The sequence below is a fragment of the Cnephaeus nilssonii genome (genome assembly GCF_951640355.1).
Source record: "Cnephaeus nilssonii genome assembly, chromosome: 5".
NCBI classification, from domain to species: Eukaryota; Metazoa; Chordata; class Mammalia; order Chiroptera; family Vespertilionidae; genus Cnephaeus; species Cnephaeus nilssonii.
Window position 1 is genome coordinate 56,832,568 of NC_137076.1, and position 18,156 is coordinate 56,850,723.

The 18,156-nt window shown below is 45.0% G+C and overlaps 1 protein-coding gene across 8 annotated transcripts in view; it reads left to right on the forward strand.

Moving 5' to 3' along the window:
- Positions 1 to 5,373: 5,373 nt before the first annotated feature.
- The window catches only part of ZNF827 (zinc finger protein 827), a 169,061-nt gene continuing 156,278 nt past the window's right edge, over positions 5,374 to 18,156 (forward strand). For all 8 annotated transcript variants that reach the window (XM_079772249.1, XM_079772250.1, XM_079772254.1 and 5 more), the window contains exon 1: positions 5,374 to 6,038. In XM_079772249.1, coding sequence (XP_079628375.1) covers positions 5,996 to 6,038 — 43 coding nt within the window. In that variant the 5' untranslated portion in view covers positions 5,374 to 5,995. The remainder of the gene's footprint in view (positions 6,039 to 18,156) is intronic.

Sequence of the window (18,156 nt, forward strand, 5' to 3'; positions counted from 1 at the left end):
CCAGGCCCTGGCCTCTAAGAACACAAGTACAGATTACAGCAAAAGCCTCCCCCTCTGTAAATGATGGCTGGTCATCGTCACCAGATACTGATTTACAGCACGTGAGGTCCAGGCCAGGAGAGACGCCAGACCCATATCTCTACTTTGGGACAGGCACTCATTATTTAAAATGTCAGACTTGGAGCGCTTTGGGGGAAAGGGTGTCCCTGCCTTAACTCTTGAGGCAGTAGCTCAGGCCCTTGGAAAGAGAGAGACCCTCACTGGTTTTATTCTCCTAAAGGGTCTGAGGCTGGAAGAGGCGTGGGCCTTCTGTACAGACTAGCCAGCCTCTCGGCATGGCTGGGCAACCTGTACCAACAGGACATGCTGAACACCTACGTCTCCTCTGTGATGGTTCAGTTTTTGGTCATCTGGACTGTGCTAAGGGACGCCTGGATGGCCAGCAACATCTTACTTCTGGATGTGCTTGTGAGGGTGTTTCCAAAAGAGGTTCGCATTTGGCTCCATAGGCTGAGTAAAGGTCACCTTCACCAATGCGGTGGACACCGCCCAATCCATTGAAGGTCTGACTAGAACAAAAAAGGCAGAGGAAGGGCAAATTCACCCTGATTGAGGTGGGATATTCATCTTCTCCTGTCCTTAGGCATTGGAGTTCCTGGCTCTCAGGCTTTTGGTCTCAGACCAGGTCTTACACCATCAACCCTCCGATTCTCAGGTCTTCAGATTTGGACCGAATTACACTACTGCTCTCCTGGTTCTCTGTCTTGCAGATGGCAGATCATGAGAATTCGTGGCCTCCATAACTTCGTGAACAAATCCCTGTAACTAATTAATAGCAGTTTTATTGGTTCTGGAGAATATATCACCGCTGGAGAACCCTGACTAATACATCCTCTCTGTGTCTCATAAGGGAAGCCAAACTTGGGCACAGGAAACCAGCTCTCAGTTCTCAGAGCGAAGGCGGCTTTATTTTAGAAGTGTAATCATATTTACAATTGGATTTCAAGACTTCTCGTAAGACACCCATAGATGTTCTTTTTTTTTTTCTTTTTCACTGCATCTCAATAATTTCTAGGGCAGTGGTTCTCAAACCTTTTGAATCAGGACACCTTTATACACTTAAAAGTTATTGAGGGCCCCAAAGAACTTTCATATATGTGGGTTATGTCTGATGATATGTCCTATATTCTATGTTATAGCTGTGGGCTTTTAAAAATATTTACTTATCAATTCATATGTAAATAATAATAATAAACACAAGTTAATACACTCTTAATGAAAACAATTATATTTTTTGAAAGAAAAGTAGCCTTATTTTACATTTCTGCAAATCTCTATAATGCTTGGGTTACTAGGAGACAGATATTCTCATGTCTGCTTCTGCATTCAATTTGTTGTGATATGTTGCTTTGGTTAAAGGCTTACATGAAAAAAAAAAAATTAAGCCACACATAGATATGTTGTTGAAGGAAGGGAGAAGTATTTTAAAACCTTTTCAAATAATTGTGGATACTCTTCTTTGACACTACACCACAATTTGATGAGTGGGAGTTTCTTAAAAGTTACTGACAAGTGGAATCTGAAATTATATCTATGAACTTTTAATACTCTTACATTAAAATCCATTAGTTGGCCTTGTACTTTGAATGGATCCTTTCCTACAGCATGGTTTTTGTAACATCAAGCTCTGGTCATTTGGAAAAAAATGGTTCCCTCAGTTATGCAGTTCTTCAAAAATGTTGATAAAGTATCAGAAAATCACATTCATTAACATCAACATGAATCTCATCAGAAAAGTCTTAGGAAGCTGTTAAGCTCATAGTGATGGATACCAGTTATCTAAAATTCTAGTTTTCATTTGTAACTGCAGACATTATCATTGCCAAAAATACCATGAATTGTTTCTCCTGAAGTTACAGACTCACTTCATGCATTTTTTTTTTTTTTGAGAAATACCCAAGTGCAAGGAACCACAGTTTATCTGTCAGTCAATCTTGCAAGTAAAGATAATATTCCCTTAAAAAAAAGCAGCTATCTGAAACGATCTCAGAAGAGATTTTCCTTGAGACAACTAATGGACTTCAGTACGCAGCAGGAATATTTTATATGTTCCTACCATTTTGTTACAAATAACGTTTCAAAGTCTTGCACTCAAGGGTCAAGATTTAATAAAGTTAATAATTTCTACTGTTCCATTAAGGACATTCTTTCCCCCCCCCCCCCCCCGACAATCCTTACCAGAGGATATGTTTTATTGATTTTTTTTTTTTTGAGAGAGAAACATTGATGGGAGAGAGAAACATGGATCAGTTGCCTCCCAGTCGCACTATGACCAGGGATCAAACCCACAACCTAGGTATGTGCTCTGATGGGGAATTGAACCCACCACCTTTTGGTGTATAAGACATCACTCCAGCCAAGTGAACCACCCGGCCAGGGCAAGGATACTTTTAAATAAACCTTCCTTGTCTCTCTCTCTCTCAATGCATGGTGGTAAAGAAGAGAGTGACTATTAATACCTTTTTTTTTTTTTTTGCCCCTGCCTTGATTAGAGCTAAGGTACAGCATTTTATTCCCATTGCTTTTGTATCATCAGTGTCAATGTCAACACAGATAAAAGGGCAAATGACATCTTAATGCTATTATGCAAATACCTTTGACCTCAAGGACCTTCCCCGGACCACATAGCATTCTAGAAGTGTCTACCTAACTCGAGCAATACTTGGGCTAGAATGGAATTCACTTGTGTGCGAATGAGCATGTATGAAACCTCTTAGAAATTTTGAGAAACTCTATTTTAATCTCACATTTGAGAGGTGATGAAGATGGGGGTGAAGAGCACTGTAATTATTAAGATAAAATTTCCTTTTAAAAGCTTGGGTGTGGGGGTGAATCAAATAGGATATTCCAATGTGATGACTACAGTCAACAATAATCTAAGTTAATGGCTCATGGATGCATGCATCCAAAAGGCACACGTTCCCCAAATTATTTATTCATTCAGTTTTGAAATCCATTGTAGCAACTGCCAGCTATTTATCTCCCTAATATTTTAGGTTAGTCGAACATTAAAATTAGTTTGTGTTCCCTGAACATACAGCAATTGAGGGTGAGGCACCGGTGCCCTTGAAGCGTGCTTTGTAGCGGAGAGATACCAAGCTGAGATTTAAACAGAAATTGTTCTGTCCTTATTTCCATTTTCTATTGTTGTGTACTATTTCAAATGATTTTTTGGAAAGTGGTAGAGGTATGAATAAATTCAATTTAATAATGCTTTTGGCTGTTGTTAGAACACCTATATAATTAAAAGTTGACAGCATTTGCCTGCCTGCCTTTAAAAGGTCGCAGGAAATGTACTCTACTTTGAGGAAAGGCCTGAAGTGTGTTTTCAATTACAGTGTACTAAGCATTGTAAAGAGTCATAGCAATTCAGGAAAAGGTGGTGGGGTGTCTACGCGGAGTAATAGTCCTCCATCTCCTAGCCAAAGGTTCCGAGGGAGGATGGTGGGGTGTTGCGAGCATTCCGCTTACTCAGTTTTGGGTTTCAAGATCCTACACGCTCAGGGCAGCCAGTCTACTTGGAATGGAGGGGCTTGGATTTATCATCCATATGTTAATTTCAAGTCCAACACTAGTGACAATAGTCAAAGTCATGGCAACTTGAGTTTGATCTGAGTTGAAACATAGTCACAATTTTCAAGGTAAAACATGGGGAGACTTAACTACCGGTTTACTTAAGCCAACATTCAAGGAAGGGTTGGTTCAAGGATGATGCTTCACTTTAAACTTGACTGTTTTTCTGCATTGGTTTTAGATTGAACTCAAGCAGGTGTTTCAATACCTGCTTCAGATGGCATGGCTTGTCTTTGGGAAGCTCGTTCTTTCAAGGGAGTGGTCAGGGAGGGTGTCATCCTGAGATTTTCATTATTAATGAAAAAAACATCTTTGGGGAGATACAACACTTTTAAGCTTCTCTAATAAAAGTGTGCAATATAAAGCCTTGCTGTTATTTTTGAAGGGGTACAATAGGGCTTTAACCCCCATGGCTGTCTTTAACACCACTTGAGTTGTGAGAATTAAGTCAGAACTTCAAAGAGACGTTAGCTATCCATGGAAGCTTATAAGTGTCATTTTAATGTTTTGTACATTCCCCGTGCCTCCAACTTCTTTGATAAAAAAGTCTATTTTAAAATTGGTAAGAAAATATTTAACATAATGAGATGATGAGTCAGAGTTTTTAAAAAGCTAAAAAGGGAAGACGTACTTAAATAATGCACCTTTTTATTTTTTTTGTAGCTGCATCTGACTCATGACATATAATGTATTCTGCTTAAGTTCAAAGTTTCCTCTTACAAAGAGAGTTTTATGAAACAACTCTTCTTCAGACCATTTTTACTTCAATTATAGTAGCAGGTTTTGGAGTTTAAATAATTAACAACCTCTGAGTGAACTTTTATCCAAACGACTCCAAGTCACAAAGAGAACAGTCCTCTTTCACCAAGTACCTTTTGTGCTAGAGTGAGACCCATCCTATTCTATTTTTCCCCTTCATGTCTCTCTTTGAAGAAAGATGTGTGATTTGTAAAGTAATGAAAATATGTATCAGTTAATGAAAACGGCTATGTTGGGCTCATAATGCAAACTGGAATTGCTTCAGTGTAAGCTTCATATACCTGAATTATAATAGGGAAAAAGGTAAATTTCAGAAGTCAAAATTGCTGTGTGCACTGTAGGAGTACCATGTAGCAGTTAAGCCAACCATCAGGGGTGACCTAATCTTATCCCCCGCCCCTCTCCCCCCGCCCCCACCCTTTGTCAAGAAGCTGTAATTGTCATCTAGGCAGCATTTTTCCAGTTTTAACTCCACTGGACACTCCACAACGGGGCACTTATTCCATCAACCGACTTATTGATTCCACCATATGTTATCTTTTTAAGTTTTTTTTTTTAAAAAACATTATTTTTATTAGCATGTTTTTAAGAGCATATGGGAGACTGTCACCTCCAGAGGCTTGAGGTGATGGGGCAGGAGAGCCCTTCTTTTAAGGGACAACACCCTGAAGAATTTTGTGCAGAAGAGCATGCAGTTTAATAAACAAAAGAAAGTTAAGAGGCAAATCTATTTCCTTTTTTAAAAAACCAGTAAGGATAAATGCAGCAATCGTTTTCAAGAGTGGGGGAAAAACTTTCCCCCCCCCCCTCCCTCGATCTGGCGACTAGCGGGATAAATTCGAAGAACTCCATCCCACCCCCGCGCGCGCGCGTCCCCCATTCTTTCCACGCTGAGCGGCTGCAAATCCCTGGCTGAGTCCGCCCTGGGAGCCTTAGGGCACCTTCCTCTTTGCTGTGTGTGTGCGTGTGTGTGTGTGTGTGTGTGTGTGTGTGTGTGTGTCTAGCTCTCTCGCTCTTTCCCTCAGTCTGTGCCTCCGTGTGTGTGAGTGTGTGTGTGACAGAGAAAGAGAGAGAGAGCGCGAGAGGAGAGAGAGAGAGCGAGGGAGAGAGAGAGAGAGAGAGAGCGAGAGCGAGCTGTGAGCTGTGCTGCCGCCGCCGCTGCCCTTTGATCCCGACATTAGTGTTAGGGGCTCGGAGACACAGCGCGCGGCCATCGACACCGCCGCACCGGCGCTCATTTATTTATGCCTCCCATCACACGCGCGAGCCCGGGACACACACACACTCACACCTATTAGATCCGTTTCCATTGAAGAATATTACGCTCGGGGGACAAGCCAGGTGCACGACCAAAAAAAAATTAAAAAAAAAAAAAAGAAAAAGAGAGAGAGAGAGAAAGGAAAGAAAAGAAGAAAACCCCTCTTCTGGCTCCAGGAAACAAGCTTCAACCCATTGTACACACCGGAGAGAAGGGGTTTCCCCCTGCCCGCCCGCCCGCCCCCCAACCACCTCCCCGCTCCTGCCCGTGTCTGCCTGTCTGCCCCCACGGGGGTTTATTTGATCTCCCATTAACCGAGGAGGAGAATGTGAGAAAAGGGGGAAAATGCCCAGGAGGAAGCAGGAGCAGCCCAAGCGCCTTCCCTCACGTAAGTCATCCCTTCCCCGCCGCCTCTCGTGCCATTTTCTCGCCCTCCCTCTCCCCTTTCCCCTCCGCAGCCTCCTCCGTTGTTTTCTGCGTTAGTTTAGGGTTACAGAGGTGAAACTGACAAAGACACAGCCCGGGTTACTCCTCGTTTAGGTCTCTGCCGAGGCAGCCATGTTGGTGATGATCAGCCCCGTGCCCTTTCTATTCTCTCTCTCTCTCTTTTTCTTTCTTTCTCTCAGCCCCCCTCTTTTTTTTTTTTTCCTTGAGATCGAGCTGTTCCCCCCTTCCCTTCCCCTCCCCCTCCTCACTCCGGGTTGCTGGGGGGGAGGGGGCCGGGGGAGGAGGAGGGGAGTAGTGTGGATGCCGGGTTTTGTGTGTGTGTGTGTGTGTGTTAATCGGGGGGTGGAGGGGAGGTGGGAGAGGTTGGAATCTTTAAAAAAAAAAATTCCCGGTGGATCCCAGTGCCTGAGGGTGCGGGGGTCGGGGTGCGCGGAGGGCCGGGGGGCCGTGACATGGCGTTTGGGGGTGTCGGGGCGAGGGCGCGCGGCCGCCCGCCGGGTACGGGATCCAGGGAGAGGTCCGTCTCCGGCTAAAGGTTGCGCCGGGGTGGGTCGGCCCCGGAGCCGGCGGCGGCGGCTGGGGCAGGAGCCGGAGGAGGCGGAGGTGGAGGAGGCGGCGGCGGCGGAGGAGGGGAGTCGGGGGCGGGCGAGGCGGGAGCGGCTGGGGAGGGTGTGGGGGCCCCGCACACAAACACACAGTCCACACGCGCCGCGGGGCGGCCGGTCCCGCGGCGCCGGGGCGAAGGGGCGAGCCGGGGCGCGGGGCGGGGGGCGAGGCCGGGCAGCGGCGGGCGGATGTGGGGTGCGGGAGCTGCGCCGAGGCGGAGGCAGGAGGCAGGGCGGCTCGCGGCGCGCGAGGTCCCTGCAGAGCGGAGGGGAGGGGAGGAGCAGGGCTCCTGGCCGCAATAAAATGCGGGGTCAGTCGGAGCAGACGGAGCCGGGCGAGACTCGGGCGCTCCGACCCCCCCTTCCCCGCGAGCTGTGCAGAGTCCAGGACTAAAGTGCATCCCAGCCCTCCCCGGCTGCAGCCACACACAGCAACTGGAGACTCACACCCGCCGGCGCGGCCCGGTCCCCTTCCCCTCCTCCACCCGCACCCCGGCCCCTCTCCGCCCTCTCTCCGGCTTTTCTTTGCGAGACTCCTAACTTTTCCCCCACTCCCTCTCCAGCCCCCACCCCCCGATCTCTCTCCGCTTGGAGTGTTCGGAGATGCTGCTAAAGCTAAAAGTGAAGGAGAAAGAAGCGACTAAAAATATCCCCCGGGGCCGCCCGGCTCCTTGAATGCAGGGAGGAGGGGGCAGGGGAGCAGCGTGGGGCGGGGTGACGGGGAGGAGGGGACGCCGGAGGCGCCAGAGGGAGGGGTCGGGGAGACGGAGGGTCAATTTCTCTTCTCCCCCCCCCCCCCCCCCCCCCCGCGCTGCTCCCCTCTCTCGGCGGTTTGGCGCTGCTCGGAGTCCGAGCCTGCAAAACCCGGGCCGGGGGCGGGAGCGGAGTCGGAGCGCCCGGCGGCCCGGGTGTCAGGCCGACGTGGTCGGTCACCTGAAGTTCACGGAGGGTGGGGGAAGGGTTAAGGTTATGGTGTCTCGGGCTCCGGCTGTGTGTGAGCGTGTGCGTTTCCGCTGCAGACAGGCAGCGCGATCGATCTCCCCCTCGCGAAAGAGCCGCGGCGGTGCCGGCCCGGGGGGACGGGCAGGGGGCGCGTGTGGCTCGGGCCGGGCGCCCCCGCGGCTCCGTGTCACCCGGGCCGCGGCCCAAGTGGCGAGCAAGGGCACTTGCGGGCAGCCCTCTCCGCAAACATTCCTCTTTTCTTTCCCCTTCCCGGCACGCTGGAGTCGGCGCACAGAGCTTGGGTTGTGCTTTTTTCCCCCCCCCCCTTCCTTTAAAAAAAAAAAAAAATGCCCCTGTGCAGTCCTTTCTTCGCCTGCCCGCTAGAGGTTCTGAGGATAATATCACATATGTAATATATATGCACATAAAATCGCTCGCCAGCGGCTGCGTGTGTAGGGGAATTTTGTGCGAGGAAAGAGAAGGCGGCGGAGTCGGGGAGGGCGAGTTGGGAGGCTCTGCGCTGCGATTCACAGGAAAACTCGCAGCAGTTGGTGGCAGAGTGTGTGCGTGCACATGGCCGGCCGGCCCCAGTTCCCAGCTCTTCTGCGGGGGGAGCGGGGGTGCGGAGGGAAGGAGAGGGGGCAGGACTCCCCGCGGGGTCGGGGGGGAGGCTTGCCCTGCTCGGACAAAATGGGCTTCAGTGCTCTCTGCGAACTTGCCCTTAGATGGCAACTTTGGGAGCTGATGAGATTGTGTGCGAAAGACCAGGGCGGTGAGGTTATTTGGTCATTTTCCTTTCTTCTCGTCTCCTCCTGCTTAAAAAAAAAAAAAATGTTGGCGAGGTTAGAGGCAGGGTAGGAGAGGAGAAGGGATTTATCTGTTTAGGCAGTGACGGAGGTGGACCGCCTTCTCTCTGTTGTGTGCAGCGCGGTCGGGCAGCTGCAGCCTGCCCTGCTGGTGACCTTGACCCTGACCTCCTGCAACTACCCTTTCAGTCTGAGAGGAAATTCAGGCTCCATTTTAGCTCGTGTGCTTGGACCTCTTCTGCGCGCTGGTGCCTGGTGATTAAGTTATATTTTAAGAGTGGGCTCTCCCACCCTGTTCTCTAATTGAATACTGTTATGCACTAAAAAAAAAAAAAAATCAACTCTCTCTTCTAGTCACATAAAGCCACTTTTACTGAAGTAAGAAGCAATTAGCTTCGGAGATACTGTAAATGTCCCTCCAGTTTGTAAAGGGGAGCCTAATTTGAGAAGCTTTTTTCACTTACCTTTGCATTGAATGGATTTCTGTGGGTGTGTGCTGCTTGTTTAAAGCATGCTTTACACATGTTTTATAAGCAATTTGCATTGGGACTAAGACACATTTCTGGGCAAATGGTGTATTTTGCAATTCAGTAACCCAAGGCTTGCTAAGTGCCGATGAGTCTTGAAGAAACTTGCAGTTTGTAGAGAAGTAACAAATATTGACTTTGGTAGATAGTGTTAATTGGTATTTAATGTAGAAAATAATTGTAGTCCTAAAATCCTGGTTCTAAGGCTAAATTCTTTGTTGTTTGCTTATGTGTGTGGAAGAAGGATTTTTCTTTCCCTGGAGAACTGTTTTGTTTCAAAGTTAAAATTTAGTTAGTCTGGGGATCAAAGAAGTCATCCCAAGGTTTTAAGGAGTTATCTAAGGGCAGATTTAAAATTTGACCCTAGAAGGACTGATGTGTGTGTGTAATTTGGAGGGTGGGGAGGGTTGGAGGGGGAATTAGGTAGGGAAAATTGCTTTTGAAACCCAAGAGCCCTTCTGAGGAAATACAAAAGTGGTGAGCAGCCACTGTTGATATAAGGTTTTAAGAATCTAGAGAACCTATAAACACACATTTAAGAAGTTCAAGTTAGAATACAAAAAAAAAAAAAAAAAAGAAGAAGAAGAAGAAGGAGAAAAGAAAGAAACTTGTGAAATCGGAATCTCTAGAAAATTTGGAATACTTTCCACTTTATCCGAGGACCCCTGCCTTGTCTCTGCACCTCCCATACGTAATTGCTGCGAATAGACTCTTTCTCTGTGTTGAATCTATTTTCCTGTTACTAAATCTACACCAGCCAGGCGCAGTGTGGCTGTACAAAGGCCACTGTCCTGCTCCACAGCACAGACACCAGGGAACCTGGAAGTTCCACCCTCGAGTAGATTAGTCCTGGAAGTCCAGACTAGCACTTGGTATTATCTGATACCAAGTCTGGGGTGAGCCTCGGCCCCTGGCACCGAGTCCCAGCAATTCCCCAGGCTGGGCTTCGGCCTGCTAAGGTTTCCTAGCTCCTTCTGTTCGACTGAACACCCATGGGACTGTTCAGAACTGAATTAGCTTCGGGGATGGGCGAGCCTTTAACCTGACACTACTAACCTAAGCGTTAGGTTTCTGATTTAAAATTCTACACAGTCATTTCCTCCTGGGCCTCTGAAGAGAGAGAGGAGAGAGAGAGAGAGAGAGAGAGAGAGAGAGAGAGAGAGAGAGAGAGAGAGAGAGAGAGAGAGAGGAGTTATATGAGCCTCTTACATATGCAGAAAAACAAAAAGTCCTGTCCTATAGAGTTGAATGGTGATCCTACCAGCTAAAAATGAAAAAGAAGTTATAACCTAGCTTTTGGAGGTGACCCCCAACAAAGGTTGTTAAACCTAAATTATTTTGGAGAAGTGGCTTTAAAAAGCCTTTATTTCTTGGCCTAGAGTGGTCATTATCATTTTGGGATTTAACTGTGACTCTGCTGCTGCTGTTGATGGCTCTTTTAATAAAAGTTCTTTCCATTTACAAGGTCCAATACTATGTCCAAAAACTATCCTAGAGGTCCTTGGAGCTATACCATGTGCTTATCTTTCGCAGAATCCCGAACTGCATAGCTTAAAAATGTCAGCCTAAGAAAGAGGAACAGAGAGAAACTGATACTGTCTGTGACTTTTGGCCAGGCTGGGGCTCAGTGCATTACATTGGGGATCACAAACTGAGGGAAAGGGTAAGGAAGGGCTTTCTCCTGTGTTGGTTGCATCTGTAAATCCTTTTTCCGTTGATGCCATCTGCACTTTCAAGTTTTCCTCATTGGCTTCAACTTACCAGAAATGTGTATGAGTTTACATCCTATTCTGTTTACCAGTGGAAATCAGCCTGATGCCGTGCTCAAGGGGACGCACAAAGGAAAAGTTAATAAAACGGTTGTTTTGTTAGTCTAGTATTTTCATTGTTTACTCTGTTGTGGGTTAAGACCAGAACAGGTTATTGTGCTCTTCATTAACAAAACTTTTAAAATTCTCCCTTGCTTTCTAGTAAAATTGGGAAGCAAAATGACTTGGCAAGCAACCGGATCCCTTGTTTTTATATTTTTAGGAGTCTTTATATGTCTGATGGAAGAGAAAGGTAGAAAACCTAACTCTTTTTTTCTACTTATTAATGTTTTTCAGTGTTGAGGCCATACCTTATAACTATAACAGGAACCACAGGGAAAATTGTCAAATCTGAAGTAGTAAAGTATTTCACTGCTCCTGTCAGCCAGAGCTAATGATTCTGAGGTGCCTCGTAGCGGGCTGAGTTGATACTGGGCAATAATGGCTATTTGTTCTCCTAAAAAGAAATCCATATATTCCTAATACAGTAAGTAGGGTCCATTGAGCTTTCCTGTTAAAATAAGAAAGATAGCTCAAAATCACATTCCTTCTAATGCTTCAAAATAGTTTCTAATAAAAAAATTGATTTTTAATTTATCTACGTGCTGCCATCTCGCCCTGGGGATGACACGGCTGCTGTGCGTTGACAAGCCTCCCGCACAAAGTGTTAATAAATCATGCTGGAGAAATAGGAACTGGACAGCTTTCGGCCAGGGTTAGAGCTCGCTGTGCATTTGGAGTTTTAGAGTCTTTGAATGGCCTCTATTAGGAGAGTTCCAAGAGAGGTGTGGAAAATCGCTGTCTTTCGAGGCTTATAAAACTAGATGGACAAAGGCCGTGGAAATACCCAGGGGATGGTGTTGTGTTGGAATAACCAGGCAGGCTTCTCCTGGGGTCAAAAGTTGGTTTAAAATACAAGGAGTCCTATTAATGTCAAAATGTTCTCGTAGGAAAGATTGGATTCGAAATGTATGGTGCCCGGCTGGGTTGCTAAACTAGCTTATTTGCTAATCCCAGTAGTTTGGGTTCAGATCCTGTCCGAACGAGTTTAGTTTCACCAAAGAGAAAAACCACATCTAGTATCACTGACTCTGGTCATTTATATGCAAAGTGGTGTCTTTGGACTCAAAAGATGCCAAGGTGTGAAGGAAATGGTGGTGGAGCCCAAATTGCCATGGTGTACAAAGCTCCCTTGGTTTCTGTGACTGGTCCGTAATGCATCCGTGAAAGCTAAAGAAAGGGCGGCATCTTCCTGAGGGTAAGTTAATTCAGTGCCTCACAGCTTTTCTTGCTGAAGTTGCCTCATCCTGCCTCTCTGTTCTTTAAAAATCACTGCTGGTGCATTAGGAGAGGAGGACAGAAACACAGACACCAAGCTGGAGCTGATCTCTCCATTCTGAGTGATGCATTAGTCATTCTCTATAATTTCATCAGACTGATCCCAGAGCAAGATAATGAGAGTGTGACCTACAAAATAGGACTTTTGGGGGCGTTAAAGGCTTTCTAGCGTAAGGTTTTACAAGACCATGGGCTTTGTGGTGAAAGAATAGATTTTGAGTTTTCTCTTATCGGAAATAAATCCAGATCAGGCCTAGTTATGGTAAGGACATGTGGCTGGTTCCCGCCCGCCCCCCCTCCCCCCCCAATCAGATTTCATTACTATTCTGGCTTAATTAAGGTGCTCTCGAGTCACATTTTAGAGATATAGATGTAAATGAAGGTACTGGGTCCTGTTTTGATGCATTCTTTTCTGTTTCTTCCTTTGCTAGGTGTAGCTCAGTAACTCATAGGACCAAGTGTACAAATACTTTATGGTTCGTCGTAGCTGAAATTTCTTTTGTCATGTTTCATAAGAAACGAATGTACAAAGCACAGACCTTAGAAATTGCTAAGAAGATTTGGTGGGCTGAAGTTTCTAGCTGCCTTCCCCTTCTGTTTAGGAGCAAGTTTTGCATTTCTGTCCTCTGTCTGTAAATGGCATTTTTATGATATGCGAGAATAGAGTATGACTAGGTGCTGAAGCAAGGGCCTCTCAGATGACTCTTCTCATTCCCCAGGGACCTACCTTGGGACAGAATTGCTGTAGCTGCAAGGTGGTTTCCTAAATTGAAATCAGACTTTAGCTGCATGGGTGCAGAGTGCTGTTTATTTGCTCAAAGTCAGCGTCACTGCGTACACACACAGACACACACAGAGGCTGCACTGTGGCTAATTCTATAAAGTGTGCAGTGATACACGCCCACCGTGTGAGATCAGCATGTGGCCTGTAGCAACTCTGCTTTTCACAGGCTGACCCCGGGTTCTGTTCAATGCAGCAGATTCCGTGCGCCTAAAAAGGATATTGTTTCCAGCCGGCCATTCCCTTCTTATGAAAAAACACCCTCCACCACTCAAGTTCTGTTTCTAGAGTTCTGAAATGACTAAGGCGTAGGTACTCTTTGCTTCTGTTTCTAAAGAAAGTCCCAATTCAGCCCAGTGCTCTGTACCAGCAAGGAAGAAATGCATGGGCCTTCTCCAAGGCTTGGGCCTGAAAAAGCTGACCCTAAAATGATACCTATCTCTCTTTGCGGCAATTTCTACATGGTTCAGAAAAGTGGTTAGAACCCCTTAGAAGTGTGCAGTGAAGGAAAAAAAGGCAAGGAGTGAGAGAGAGATGGGATCTCAGGGTGAACTATTTTGCGTGATCTGGAGCAGCTGGCCTTCTGGAGGGACCAGAGAGGGCCAGGGGAATGGACTTTTACATGATCAGCTGCACCCTGCTTCTCTGGGCTTTTAAAACAAGCTACTGCACTTGTGTAGGGGATAGATTTTTCTAACATTATATAGTGCTAGGGTCCTAGGTTGTCTGGTGGTGGATTTTAGAAAGCTTCTGTTTTGCAGCGGGAGAGAGAAAATATAATGTGACTTCACCCTCTTTTCACTGTGTCTACTGTATATGGTCCCACTTAGTAAAACCAGAGACTCACATGCTTTTTAAATGCATGGTGTGGTGGTCCAGTGGACAGACTCTGGAGCCAGGCTGTTCAGATCCCAGCTCTGCCACTAACTAACGGGGTGACTTTGGGCAAATTGCTTAGCTTCCCTGTCCTCTGTTTTCCTCATCTTTCAATAGTGGCAATAGTTCCTATATCATGGGGTTATTGCAAGGATTGATCGAATACTTATATAAATATCAATATTATGTACACATACAAACCATGCCTAATTGGTGCCTGCTGCACTGCAGGAGCTCAAGAAGAAGGAGCTATTATTAAGTATATGAAATAGGTTTCTATTGGCTTAGATTGTGATTAAACTACAGTCATTTCTGACCCAGACCTTTTTGGTGACTTCTGGGTTTTTTATTTTTTTCATTTTCCATATATCTAATTGGGGTGATGAGGAATAATATGGCATGGTAAACTTCTTTTATAAGGCTGTTATAATAGGGCTTGACTAATACTTGTTTCATAGGCCAGCAGTATTACATTAGACTTTTACTATCAGAACGTGTTCCTGTGTATATGATTTGTACCTAAATTGTATAGTAATCATGCGAATTATGACTGGGTTGTCCTGTAAAGTGAGGGTAGTAAATCCATGTTCACAGTCTTACAGAGAGATTCAAATGAGAGACTAGGTGTTTAATAAATGTTTATTTATTTATTTATTCAACAGTCAGTCCACTGATTAAAATTACCGGGGGGGGGGGGGAGGGCGGGATTTATATTGGTTTTTCCATGTGTTGTATAGATAACAGTTGAAATTTTGCTTGAAGGAAAAAAGGCATGGTGTGCTGTTTCTAACTGTAGAAAACCAATCCAAGAGAACACATTAAATGAAGGATTGAGAGGTGTGTGTATGTGTGTGTTGGTGTGTGTGCTGTGTGTGCTGTGTGTGTGAGATCATATCAGCGGTCACTAGCTAGTGGCCTGTGGATGTATGTTGAAAAGCTTGAGAAAGCATTTGGAAATGGGCAGTTTCACATAAAAATAAAAATTTTAGCTTCTTTTGAAAACTTGGAAGAGCCAGCAGCAGTGGGCCCACCTCCCCACATGGCAGCAATCTGCTGTAGTCGGTGGCGGCTGTCTCCCTTCCCCGGGCATGTGTTCGTCAGTCTGCCACAGTTCCTACCCCTCTGCCGCCTGTCCCCATCTGCACGTACACCTGCCCGTCTCCCTTGTGTATCTTACCTTCTGGCCTCTACAGGCATTTGGATTAGAAACTGTCTTACATTCCCCAATATTCTGTATTTTAATTCATCACCAAGGCTAAGGCATTGTAAACCACATTCTGTGTCTGTACCAAGAAGCAGTAAGTATATGGGATTAAGATCCTGGTACCAGATGCATGAGTTACATCCTGGCTGCACCACCTTTTAACCGTGACCTTGGCAAGTTACTGCACTTCGCTGCCTGTTTCTCATCTGTAAAATGGGGAAGCATTGTAGGTTGTATCGCAACTAAGTGAGTTCATACATATAGATATTTATATTATACTCGTGCCTGGCACAAAATGTGTGTGCAATAAATGCCAGCCACATTGATACACACGAGGTGTGAATTCTTTTCAACTAAGGTTCTCACTAGGATTGCTTTAATGGCACTGTGTGATTAATCACAGACAATTATTGCTTCCTATCAGTTTCTGATCACATCAGCCCAACCCAGTGGTTCTCAACCCTGACTGCACATTAGAATCAACTGGGAGATTTAAAAAAATGCAAACACCCCCAGAGATTTAAATTTAATTAGCCCAAAGTGGAGCCTGGGTATGGGCATTCTTTTAAAGCTCCCCGGGTGATCCTAATGGATAGTCAGGGTTGAGGACTCCTGAACACACGTCGGAGGACTCCCAGATTACCACCCTGGGTTAATGCCATTTCAGCCAAAAATAAAGACGTAAGGTTGAGCCTGGGCCGCTCATTAACAATAATTTGTTAGACTCTTAAAATCCTAAAAATAGCTCATGGGCCTGAATAATTGACTCCCGATTGGAAACCAGAGGCTTAGGGAAGGACTAGCACTCGTCATGAGACACAGCCTCCAGTCTGGTCTGTCCCCCTCTCCCACCACAAACATTAGTTTCTCACTAGCTTTGTGACCTTGGGCAAGTCACTTCACCTCTCTGTGCTGATGTGGTGCCATGTTGTAAAATGGATAATAGTACATTAACCGCATTCTGTACTTATATTATGCTTCATTGCTCACAAAGCATTTTCACCAATGTTATTTGTCTATGAGGCAGACAGGGAAGGGCTCCTCTCCAGTGGTCGGCAAACCGCAGCTCGTCAGCCACATGCGGCTCTTTGGCCCCTCGAGTGTGGCTCTTCCACAAAATACCACGGCCTGGGCGAGTTTATTTTGAAGAAGTGGCGTTAGAAGAAGTTTAAGTTTAAAAAATTTGGCTCTCAAAAGAAATTTCAATCATTGTACTGTTGGTATTTGGCTCTGTTGACTAATGAGTTTGCCGACCACTGCTCTAACCAATTGGACAGAAGTAAAAATTGAGCCCGTGGCACCAGGGTCAGCGCTGTCAAGGACTGGAGGGACCGTCTCTTGAGGCCCATTGTATCTCTGAGGTCTGTGAAATCTTCATGGGGTCCCACAAGCTGAGGGACAGGCCTTCCCCAGCTGCACCTCCTCTTGGAGACCCTCCATTGTACAGGAGGACCCCTTTAGGTGCTGGTGGAACACACTGCTCTGATTCACGAAAACTTGTGACAGCAATGACATTTCTTCCTCAGAGACGGATTTTGACTTCAGACTGAGCAGAGGGCAATAGAATAGAGTCATAGGCAATGGCACTGTCTGGGGTCTGAATTATGTGCTCCGTATGGAGAATACTGCCTTGTGTAATGGCCTAGAATTATGAGTTGTTTTCTGATCTGTGCTTGTTTGGCCCTATTTGTTAATTAACCCAACAGCCCTCTAGACCGTGAAACACAGCTGTATTTGGGAGGGAGCAAAGTGGGAGACACCTTCTGCTTTAGGAGATATTCCTGAAACGTGCATTCTGATTTCTCCCTTCGAGGGGAAAGCAGACCTCAAATAATAACTGACTGGGTTTTAATCTGACCTTAAGAAAGAGGGAAATCAAATTATAGTGAGCTTCTTTCTGACATTTATAGGAAGAGAGAAATTTCATAATCTAGATAGTTTCAAGTTCTGTATACCAGTGGCTACTTGAATACTTGTTGATAGGTGAGGAAATGTATGTAAATGAAAATAAATAAGTACAAGTATTTAAAATACGAGTTAAGTGTACTCCATAAGGCTGAAACCATACAAATCACAGGTATTAATTTGGTTTACTAGTTTATTTTTTAAAAATCTATATTGGCTTTTTAATGAAAAAAAAAAAAAAGCAGTACCTGCTTAGTATAAATAATGAAAGCTATGTAGGAATGTTTAAAGTAAAATGGGAAATATCCCAGAGATAACCATTATGCATCATCAAGCAACATTTAAAATTCAACTTTTATTTGAAGAATGGATGTATTTTAGCAGAGTTGGATGAGTTAACTTAAGTACTAAATTCAAAACCAAGTCTTGTAAACTGATTAGATCACATGTGTAATATTGAAGCCCAGATTGGGTGTCCTGATTAAAAGGGGGGAAATTGATAAAGTACTCATCAGAAGGAAGGCAACTAGAATGTGTGAGCTCTTGAAATCATCATATGAGGAATCAATTATTGAGGCAATTGTGAGTGCTAAATTTGAAGATAAGCATTAGAGTGGAGAAAAACCATGCATGGCAACTACACTTAAATATATGAAATTCTATCAAGTGAAAAAGGGGAGAAACTTACTCTGAATTGTTCAATCTAAATTCTCAGCTTGTATCCAATAACTGATACTTGACTGATTCATTGATTGATTCATTGATTCATTCATGCAGGAGTAACTGAGTGCTTCTGTGCCAGGGCCTAGGGGTCTGTAGAGCTGAAGTGAGCAAATGAGTCCTTGCTCTCAAGGAGCTCAGAGACAAGTGGGTGGAAAAAGAGATGGAAACAAACAATTAAAATTCAGCTTCAAAAGCATTTTCATAGATTTATAAATGCTGAACAGAAAACAGAGATTAGGACCAGTACAGTAGAAGTTATAGAGAAGATAACTTTGATTTCTTAAGTCAAGGCCTGTCTAATAAGTAAAACTGCTCCCAAATAAACAGAAGATCTTGTGTTCACTAAGAAGCTGGCTCAAACACCTGCCAAGGATGATTTTCTAAGGACTTCAAGTAATGACTGGTGGGATAGGGAGGAGAAATGTTGAATTCTAAAGTTGTTTAAAATTATGAAAAAGAATTCAATAAAGCAAATGTTGCTTTTCTTGGGTTTTATTATAAAGTGGGAAATCTTTTCCTACAGCAGGAGAAAACTTACCTCAAT